This window comes from Rhipicephalus microplus, chromosome 5, assembly GCF_043290135.1.
Source record: "Rhipicephalus microplus isolate Deutch F79 chromosome 5, USDA_Rmic, whole genome shotgun sequence".
NCBI lineage: Eukaryota > Metazoa > Arthropoda > Arachnida > Ixodida > Ixodidae > Rhipicephalus > Rhipicephalus microplus.
The window spans coordinates 150,890,321-150,901,496 of NC_134704.1; the positions used below are offsets into that span (position 1 = coordinate 150,890,321).

Sequence of the window (11,176 nt, forward strand, 5' to 3'; positions counted from 1 at the left end):
TAAGGCACGCCATTATCTTCTTTTATTTATATCATGCCTATAAACACCACATATGAACATTTCCTGTTAAGTCAGCCCAATTTTCAATCTTTCCTTTTCCCAGACCAAATGCTTCAATCATTTATAAAACAGTGACAAGGCCTAGCTGATATTGGCAGCTCTTGACCCTTCAAGAACAGGCTGTCTGTAATATGAAGTGATAACATTGTTTGCAAAATGTGTGTAAAGCTTTGTCATAGTCCATGCACAATATCCCCAACTCTGCACGGCACAATTTGAGCAATATCTGGAGTATGTACATGTGTTGGCACTGGCAGGTTCTTATGCCCAAGTCTCTCTTTTCGTTCTCGGGCAGCTGCGCTGGTGTGCAGCGCAGAATCAGCACTTCACAAAGTGCAAAACTCGCAAGAGATAACTAATATGTGCTCCACAATAGCAGATCAATGTTGTTGCAACAGGCGCACTTGGCCATTGTATGCATCTTAATTTGCACCGATACAAGAGTCGCATTTCCAGGGCTTCTGAAAAAGTTGTAACCAGCCAGTTATAAGGATTCTTGGGCAGTAGGGCTGCAGCTCTCACTGCATTTACTTCTGTGATAACCTGCGCCCATCTCATAAGTTATTTGATTATTGCAGAGCAGGCACTTGCGATGACGAACCGGTGAATGGCTGAGCTGCAAAAAATGCAACACAATGAGTGAATCATGTTGCATATAGCTGACTGCAAAAGTTTCAGAAGTCATGAAAATTGCCACATTTGGTCATGTTTTAGCTGCAAATAGTTCGCCTTTGTTAGCCGGTGACAGATTATTTTGTTGCAGCAGTTGTAACTGCTACATCGCCGCAAAATGTTTTGCCGAGGACTTGTTGCAACTTTAGTTCATATTTTTAACCAGTGTGCAACTGTCCAGGCTCGTCGTCAAGACCTTTATAGATGTAGTTTCAGCATAAAAATAAAACTTGATATATACATACACTACCCAACTTCAGATATGGGACGCCTACAGCATCAATAATTCGAGGCCTCCGTCTATGTATTTCGGCTAGCAATCACCATCATATTATCTGCGTTCTGCTGGAGAAAGCATAAGGACATGTCTGTGGGAAGAGTTGAACACCTGGCCAGAGCTGCTTTAGTAGTTTTCCAAGTGATTGATTACATGGTTGAAGAGGCGGTGTAAGGTCAGTCAAACTTAACAACCACCTTGCCGACGCTCTTGCCAGAGTGGAGGTACTCGACGCCGCGAATGCATCCCTCGACACCCTTCAGTTCCCCACCCTCGGCATTGACCCCTAGGTCTACCCTGGGTACGAGGGTGCCGTCTTGCAGCATCATGTACAGCTTAGCCACATACTCTGGGAACAGGTCGGCATAGCTGGTCAACAAGAAGCCCGCCAGAGTTGTCGAGCGTGCGAGCAGTCGGTACGGCAAATTGCGCAGATCGACATCCGGGAACGGCTTGTCGTCATCGAGATAGCCCTTGATGGCGCCCACCACAACGAGGCGGCCTCGTGGACGCAGCTTCCTGAAGAGAGTGTCGAACGTCTCTCCGCCCACGGTCTCCCAGACGACGTCGACGCCTTCGGGGTACGCCTTGCCCAGCTCGGCGCCAAGGTCGTGAGTGCGATAGTTGATGACCTTCTCGCAGCCTAAGCTGCGTAGGTACTCCTCTTTCTGCTCAGAGGAACAGGTGGCCACTACGCGGCAGCCGGCTGCGCGCGCGTACTGCACGGCCAGATGACCCAGACCTCCGGCGGCCGCCGTGATGAGCACTGTCTCGCCAGCGCTAATGCGACCCTGTTGGTCGAGGCCGATGGCGGCCGTGAGTCCGCTCACCAGAAGCGCCACTACCTCGGGTATTGCCTGCGGTATGCGGTACGCACGCGTTGACTTCAGGCATTGGTACTCGCCGAACGCGCCGAACCTGGGGAAGTTGGTCGTGGCCACGGCGTTGCCGACCTGCAATCAAAATACATCCGCCAAATCAGGGACCACGCGCGATTCGGCTACATGTATGTATTATACATGGATTGCGTATTGCTCCTATCGCACGGCAACTTTCAAACTGCGATCGACGAAAACTTGAAAATCTGCCGCTTTTGTGGAGGCTAGTCAATCGGAGTCGAGATATTTGGTCTCGATCGAGGCTGACTTGGAACAAACTAGATTGACACAGGCATATATATTATCTGCACATCACTTCGATATTAAATGCGTTGGCTAAAAGGATAACTGCACAGCTTGCGTTCTCCGAGAGGTGTTCCAGAGCTAGGTTGAATTTACTGTGTAGTACCCGTTGTCCGCACCCGCCCCTCCCAAGAGCGAAACCGAAACTGAACACGTTCTGCGGCATTCCCTGGGCGTGAGCGGAGTAAAGGCAAATTACCTGAAGCCCATCGACGTCTGGGCCGACCGCGACCACTTCGCCTACAGACTCGAATCCCAGGTCGAACGGGTGTTCCTTCGGTGCGTTTTCGTAGCGGCCGGCGGTTGCATTGACGTCTGATGCATTTATACCGGCGTAGCAGGTGCGCACGAGAACTTCGCCCGGCCCAGGCTTCGGTGTGGGCACCGTAACCACGGATACCGCGTCACGGAACTTTGGCGTCGTCTTTACGCACACCAGCTTGCGATACTCGGCCGGTATCTTGCTCTTCGAAGCCATGCTCGCCCTGGAAACAGCGGCCACCGGCGCGCAACGAAGTAGCAACGCTGCACGAGTCGCGGACTGAGGAAGCATACCTGGTTATCGCGGATTCGCCCTTTCCGGGAAAGTTCTTCGGTGAAGAGGCCGCGCGCGCTTCCTGCTGGCTTTTCTAAATGATCGTGCCTGTTGTGCGGCAGCACAGGACAACTTGCTACACGGATGCGCCTATCTTCGAGCATGCGGCCACAGACCACTTATACACTATGCGGCGCACGTGTTTAATGGGAGGTGTGTTTGTTAGGCGTCTGCTTTTATGTTTTGTTCTTAAAAAAAAAAAAAACTAGTGACGTCGCTAGCTTTGATTGCCAGTAATTGGTGGCTAGAGTCAAGGCACAAGTGAAAATTAAATTCTTCACTGCAAAATGCCAGCCTTTAACTTCACTATTTATGAAAAAAAAAAAGACAAATCTAGTTTTTGTTCATCAAGTGTGACCGCTAAGTGGCGTTAGCCGCCGCCCAATCTGAAGGGTACAGCTATATTAATTGATCTATGTAGTGCATTTAAATAAAGTGAGTTAAAAACAGCACGTTAATATTAATATTTAGAAGCGAGTTATTGTCTACTAAATTAACAAGTGTTGTGCAAGTTTGTATTTTTGTTAACATACGCACGAGAGCAGCACCAATAAACCGCTTTCTACTACGAAGAAAGAAATGAGTTGTTTTCTTTCTCCACGGATTTCTACCAAAGGAGGCATTGTTTCTACACGGAGGGGGAAAAGAACTTTAATGCAAGAACAGTGACCTCATGAGCTGCTTTCCTCAGCTGAAAAAAAAAAACACAATTCTTTCCAAGCTAAGAAAAGCGTGAATAGGGGGTGGTGATCGAGGCTTTCTTCATCGCAAGAAGAGTTCACCCTAGCTCATTATATACCTTTATGATCTAAGATAAACAATTATTTCTCATATGGTCACAATAGGATCTGCATTAGATCAAGCACTATATAATTTTTAGGTAATCTGTAATCCTTCTACTATATAACCTCCATTATTCTAAAACTGCATACTATTGGCCAATCCCCCAAAGTGGGTATGCACCACGTGAACAAGGATTGATCCCTCCGTGATTGTGACGCACTCGTGGTTTTGCCACCCCAGTGAACCCCTCATATCCTGACAACATAGAAATAAGATCCATTCGTCTACGTCTATCGATAGCATCTAGTCGACATCCTCATAATGTACCATCCTTACATTCTAGAGAAACTACGTATTATTAACGTCGTATGCACTTCAGCCAGTTCTCTATTACTCACAATATTAAGTGCATCGCAGAATTTTATGTCTTCTAAAACCGCTTTAGTTGACGTTTAGAATGATAAATATATTTTGGCACGTAAAATCTAGAAAGTGCTCGAACATAAATGGACATGTAACGTTCGAGTGAGCGTAATGCATACACTTAAATGTGCGAGGAGATCAATAGTGCGAACGACCATAAAATTAAGATGCCAAGTCAAGTGGAGTCAAGATCCTTGACGATGTGGCGCATACCCACGCTGGAGGATTGGCCAGGAACCGGATAGTTTTCATGAATTTCTTCCTTAATAACAAGTTAATATTAATCTATTCACGAGAAATAAAAGAAAGATGCAACAAAGCGAATTTGATGGTTGAATTGTAAATAATCTGTAGTGTAATGCAATAAAGCGTCGTATTTGATTTATTATAAATTTGGAAATTTTAACATCTACCGAACAATGATTTCAACACTTGAACCTCTTTGAACTTTTGACGAACTCCTGCAATGCGTCAACCATCTTCCCGTCGCTGTGGCCTAGAGACAAAGCCCCGAAATGAAGCACATTTTGAGCATTTAAATATATTCTGAGAAGGTGGCAAACGGCACCTAAAGTGTTTTTACGTAAGGCAGAGAACCTACTACATTAAATGAGGTAATACTCAGTTTACTCATTTACTACACAAACAGGACAATGAGGGGAGGCTGCCAGACCAGCTCTGTGTAAATATAAATTTAGCTGTGGAATTCGACAGCGCAGTCTAGTGATTGCGACTTCCGTTCTTCGCGTTTGACATATTTTACTATTCCAATGGTATAACAAGTGCCTGAATTCTGGTGTGGCTGTTAGTGAAGGTGTAGAAAATTCCTCTAACAGTAGTTTCCTTCTTAATCTAGCGCCTATCAAGAATTTTGATGCCGGTAATACATCAATAACAGGCCCATTTAAAGATGACTTGGCCAGCGCATCTGCCATTTCATTCATATAAATGCCCTTATGTCCTGGAACCCTGACCAATTTGATCATGCAGATTGAGATGTGAGGGAAGTAATGCTTTGAAAGCACTCTGAGCATGCGAGTTCTCATCTGCAGTAAGGGAGGCACATACTGATAGTGAATCCGTTAAAATTGTTGCGGACCTTACTGAAGCAGTTATTTTACGGAGAGCTAGAATTATCGCAAAAAAATCTGCTTCAAATATGGGCACAAAATCTGGAAGGCGAAGCGAAAAGGACCAGTCTAGGGCAGGAGAAAAAATACCAATTCCACATTTTTCTTCCCTTTGTGACGCATCAGATATATGACTGCTTGTATTGGCGTATGTGCCAGGTAATCTCTTAATATAGCTTCTAAAAAACTGAGCGGCATCAATTTTAAGTATTTCGGAAAGATATCATCATACTGTAATTTAATAGCATTGTTAATGGTACTGATTAAAGGAACAGCATGAATTTGAACGTCTAAATCATCTAGAAAACGCTATATAACCAGCATTTGGGGTATATGAAATCTCGACCAGTATTGTCCAAAAACAAGTCAGGACGGTCAATAAAAACTGTTTCTAAGCGCCTTACCAGCGATTCATACAGCCTGAGAAATGACTGTGTAGCTAACAATTTAAAACGGGTCGCAAGAGAGGGAAGCCTAGCTTCCAGATACAAGATCTTGATTGAAACAAACTTAGGGAGACATAAGCATAGTCTCAAGGCTTGTCTCTCTATGACTACCAGAGGATGTATCTTGTAGGCAGGTGCCCCCGCGTATAACACACACCCAAACTCAAGCATCGGGCGAATGTACATACTATACACTGAGATAACAGTATTTCTCCGTATACCTAAGCGACTATTGCTAATTTTGCTTAATATTCCCATCGCACGACCTCCCTTTGCTGCAATGTATTCAATGTGTGTCTTCCCAGACATTGATTGGTCATAGATCACCCCCAGATATTTCACATTCACTACTTAAGGGATAGGATCCAGGTGATAGGAGAGCGAAATGTGAAAAGGGTCTTTGAGTGGAAATGTTAAAACACGGAACATTTCTTGACATTTAAACACAGATGTAAGCTATCAAGCCACATTTCTATGGTCAATTGGTATGTCTGTAATATTTTAAATAGCCTATGAATGTCCTCTGCTGCTGAAAAGAATGCGTGTGGACGTCCTGGTGCCGAGGTACAGAGCTCATCAAGATGTTGAACAACACCGGGGAAAGGACGGCCCCTTGCGGGACACGTCTTGTCTGCACATATTTAGAGGACGAGATGCCGCTTTTGTAACAGTAAAACGTTCTATTGCGTAAAAATTCTGCTATCCATGACTGTATATACGTAGTTGGGGAAGTTAAGGTTGCGCTGCTGGTTGATTAACACTATATGCTCAACGCTGTCGTACGCTTTTGCTATATCGAGAGTGACGAGCGCAGCATATTTTCCTTCACGCTTAGCAAATTTTATGCGACTTTCAAGGTCTATGTGGGCCTGCCATATGGAGCATCCGGATCTAAAGCCAATTTGGGATGGATTCAGAATTTCTCTCTCAATGATGAAATTTGTTATTCGAACGTTTAGGATTCTCTCAATTACTTTTACAAAGTTTGAGGTTAACGCAATGGGCCTAATGTTATCCAAAACGTATCCTTTACCCGGAACTTTCAGTATTGGTATTATCTTTGCTATTTTCCACTCCGATGGGAGCCATGTCGTACTTAAAGAATAGTTGATTATATCCAATAGGTATTCTTGGCATTCATTATGCATAATTTTCAACATGAACTCCGTCAGGGCCCGGAGCCGCTAGTGGCAAGTTAGCTAACGCCTGCGACAATTCATTCCTGGAAACTTCTGTGAAGTCATCGTCCCTTAGCTCATGTGAAGGAGGTGGTGATAGGTGGCTGGGAAAACGTTGCTCCAATCCCTTACCAATCACTTCTAATGAAGCTTTTATTTCTTCAGCCGACAAAATTATCAAGTCTGCATTTATTGATTGCGGAATCATTTTCTTTTTCCGTATTAATTTAAGTAACGCTTTTTTTATTCTTGGACTTAGAAAGATAATCGAACTTCCGCCTTTCGTAATCTTCTTTTGACTTGGCAATGTTTAAAAACACCTGCAACGAACTGGTGGTCTTTCCAATGTACAAAAGCATTTTTACATGCTGCCTTCCTGCGTGTATAGTCCCTCGAGCAATCGTCATTCCACCAAGGAGAATTCGAGTTATGATTAGCTGACGACACCACGAATTCAGATTTCTGACGGGAATTCTTTAATAAAGAATATAAGCTCCGAGCCTTTGGCATCGAGCTATTATCTGACAACGAAGACAGTGGAGAAAGGAAGGAATCCTTAAATTTTGAGTAGTTTATATGCGTACGAGTAATAATGATTGATTAGGCTAACTGAATTTCTATTTCGGAAGTTATCGGTAAGTGGTCGCTGTTTGTTGCGCAATCAACGACTGACCAAAATGAAACATTAAAGTTGGAGCTTGTAAAAGTTAAATCTAGCGCTGAAGAAGTAGGACTGCATACGTATGTGGAGCTTCCCGAATTCCGACATGAAAAATGATTATCTTGGGCCCAATGCCACAACCGGCTTCCACACGTATCAGTTTTTACTCCCCATGTAACATGGTGGGAGTAGAAGTCACCTCTAGTAAAATATTTCCTCCACACAAGGTTATTAAGGTATATAATGGCCGAGTCTCATGCATGCCTGAAGGAAAGTAAGCATTTACTACTGACAAAACCTGCCCGGTCTGAAGAGTTAAGCCTACAACTAATATTGTGTATGCCGGGGAGAGGAACTTTAACATCAGATTGGCTTTGTGGCAAAGTTTGTTCGAAATCATTGTCACTATTCCGCCACCTCTCGTAGGGCGGTCTAGTCTGAACAAACGGTAATTATTAAAATGAATATTAGTATCAGGAGCAATCCGAGATTCTTGAAGTAAGATTAAATGGGGATTTGGTTTATCACACAGGAAATGTAAATCAGTAAGAGCAGCAAATAGAGAACGACAATTCCACTGCATAACTCTCAGGGACGCTATTTTGGTGTAATAATTGTTGCGGAGATAAATTTCTCCAAAATACTTTCTCTGAGTTTTTTACTACACGGAGTCTTTTTGGGATTTGACGGAAGGGAACTTGAAACGTCATGGTTAAACGGGGACCGGCTGCGTTTCTGTGCCCGAGCATCAAGCTCGACATCGGTAGACACATTTAGGTCTAACACTTGATCTTGTTCAAAGTTTGTCGTGCACTCTGAGGAGCCCTGGATGTCGAGGCTTCACAAATCACCGAACCACTCAAGACCATGCAATTGATGACCCTACACCTCTGCACCCTTGTTTCACAACGATTCCAAAGTACTACAGGGAAAATAGGCAGCTGTATCCACTTCCTCATAGCAAGCTCAGCGCTGCGGAGGCAACAGGGCTAAGAAGAATACAGAATAACACTTACATAAACCTGCACACTCTTCACCTGATCTACCCCACGGCGTACAGAGATATGTGCCCGTGGCGTGGAGCCACCCCAACACTCTTTCATATCACGTGGGAGTGTGCAGAGCACCACGAAGAACATGACTCCAATGATACTTGGCAGGCGCTGCTGTCTAGCCCAGCCCTGGTGGATTAGCTGCGACTGATCTACAGAGCTGAACGAATGGCTCGCGCCAGTGGGGCCCTGGAATAGGGGCACCACCCGGCCGGACAGACTTCGCTCGTCACCCTGTATATTCCTCGGGGCACTGGAGTTGTAGCCTGTATGGATTATGTACATAATAAAGTTACTACTACTACTGCTACTAGTACGCATGTCATGATTTCCATGTTAGGGTCTGTCGCTTGTGTTTGCCATGCAATCATGCCGTACCATACCAGTTTTGCAACATGCCATGTGAACGAAACCACCGCAAGAGCTACAGGACCATGAAATGTGAATCTTGACATTCATGGCATACATGCCATGATTTCACCACAGGACGGGGGACCAGCGCTGAATAGATGGTGCGCCAAAAAAAGAGCACCTGGTGGAGAGTCGCGACACAACTAAATCACCAGGGATTCGGCAGATTTATATAGATTTTCGCTACATATAACTTTACAATAACTGATGAGCAAATACACATTACCTTGGCATGTTCTTATATGGACAGACAGTCAACGTTCAGTGCGATGACTTCTTAGGCGCCAGTAACTACTTCTTTGCGGGTTGATTAAATTATGAGCAACAGACCCAACTCGCGCGTGTTTATGGCAATGTTATTCTAGTAACCGCAATATGTACATATTGTGATGACGTTTATTGAACCGGAGAAGTCGCAACGATGTCGCAACGAAAAATGGCCGTACGACAAGTCTGGCAAAAGGCGGCCCAGGTTCTCGTGCAATCAGAGCACGGGGTTTTTCCTTCTCTTTGGAAGGCGCATACACGTTAGTGCGTATGCTCCACTACAATACCCCCCGGGTTGAAGAGTAGCCATCCTGGCGACTCAGGGAGTAGGCACAATGAGGGGGTCGTAGTAGGGCTTGAGACGGTCGACGTGTACGGTCTCGCGTCCTCGACGGCGCAAATCTGGCGATTGTGTTAGGGGCTCGACGATGTAATTCACTGGTGAGGTTGCGTCAATGACACGGTATGGACCATGGTACCAGGCCAGAAGTTTAGAAGACAGTCCAGGAACGTGCGGGGGCACCCAAAGCCACACGAGGGAGCCAGTACGAAACGTAGGCGCTATGTGATGAGCGTCATCATGCCGGGTTTTTTGTAGACCTTGAGCCTCACTTGTCATAGACCGAGCCAACTGACGGCAGTCTTCAGCGTATCTGGTGACTTCCGAAAGCGGGGAGCACTCCGATACATCAGGGCGGTACGGGAGTAGGGTGTCGAGTGGGTGGGATGGTTCGCGGCCGTACAACAGAAAGAACGGGGAAAAACCGATAGTCGCTTGCGTCGCGGTGTTGTAAGCGAAGGTAACAAAAGGCAAGACAGCGTCCCAGTTAGTGTGGTCGGAGGAGGTGTACATCCTCAGCATGTCGCCAAGTGTGCGGTTGAACCGTTCAGTGAGACCATTCGTCTGTGGATGGTATGCGGTAGATTTCCGGTGGATGATGTTGCATTCAGCGAGAATAGCTTGGATGACCTGCGACAGGAACACTCGACCCCTATCACTGAGTAATTCCCGTGAAGCCCCATGGCGGAGAATGAAGCTGCGGAGAATGAAGAGTGCAACTTCGTGGGCGGTCGCTGCTGGTAGAGCTGCAGTCTCAGCGTAGCGTGTCAGATGATCGACGCCGACAATAATCCACCGGTTTCCAGAGCGACTATATGGGAGGGGGCCATAGAGATCGATACCCACGCGGTCGAATGGGCGAGCCGGGCATGGGAGCGGCTGTAACATGCCAGTAAGGTGCCGCGGAGGTGTCTTGTTCTGTTGGTAAGTGGTGCAAGACTGAACGTATTTCTGCACAAAGCGGTACATTCCTCGCCAGTAATATCGTTGGCGCAGCCTTTCGTAGGTTTTCAGGACACCTGCGTGAGCACTTTGAGGGTCTGCATGGAAATTCATGCAGATGTCAGAGCGCATATGAGTTGGGACAGCAAGGAGCCACTTCCGACCACCAGGCATGTAGTTGCAGCTGCACAGAATGTTGTCTCGTAAAGAAAAGTGGGCTGCTTGCCGGCGTAGCGCTCTCGTGGAAGGTACAGCAGACGGATCGGTAAGGTAGTCGAGTAACAATGCAAGGTATGGATCTTTACGCTGCTCCGAAAGCATGTCAGTGGTGTCTATTGGTGACAAGGTGGTAAAAAGTGGTGACAGAGAAGCCACATCTGGGGTCAAAGGCAATCGCGAAAGTGCATCGGCATCTGCATGCTTGCGACCGGAACAATATACTACACGGATGTCGTATTCTTGCAATCGAAGTGCCCAACGTCCCAGGCGTCCGGACGGGTCTTTCAATGTGGACAGCCAACATAGAGCGTGGTGGTCTGTGACCACGTCGAAAGGGCGGCCGTAAAGGTACGGGCGAAACTTCGTCAAGGCCCAGATTATGGCCAAACACTCCTTCTCTGTCACGGAGTAATTCAATTCAGCCTTCTTGAGAGCGCGACTTGCATAGGCGACTACGTATTCGGCTTGGGTGCCTTTCCGTTGAGCCAAAACTGCACCAAGACCGATGCCACTTGCATCGGTGTGAATTTCTGTGGCAG

The 11,176-nt window shown here is 46.1% G+C and overlaps 1 protein-coding gene across 2 annotated transcripts; it reads right to left on the reverse strand.

Moving 5' to 3' along the window:
- Positions 1–2,950, reverse strand: LOC119174173 (prostaglandin reductase 3-like). Of its 2 annotated transcripts, none has more exons than XM_075896057.1 (2): positions 2,746–2,950; positions 1–1,962 (listed from the first exon to the last, which is right to left on the reverse strand). In XM_075896057.1, the coding sequence occupies exons 1-2, from the start codon at positions 2,887–2,889 to the stop codon at positions 1,186–1,188; spliced, it is 921 nt and encodes a 306-aa protein (XP_075752172.1). In that variant the 5' UTR covers positions 2,890–2,950; the 3' UTR covers positions 1–1,185. The 2 variants fall into 2 exon arrangements, with proteins under 2 accessions (XP_075752172.1, XP_037280889.2); XM_037424992.2 differs by having other exon boundaries at positions 2,390–2,904.
- Between the last annotated feature and the right edge of the window lie 8,226 nt (positions 2,951–11,176).

Coding starts and splice junctions, on each gene's coding strand:
- LOC119174173 (XM_037424992.2), bottom strand. CDS start 2,743: ATGCTTCCTCAGTCCGCGACTCGTGCAGCGTTGCTACTTCGTTGCGCG. Junction 1,963..2,389: donor CAGACGTCGATGGGCTTCAG/GTAATTTGCCTT, acceptor TTTTGATTGCAG/GTCGGCAACGCCGTGGCCAC.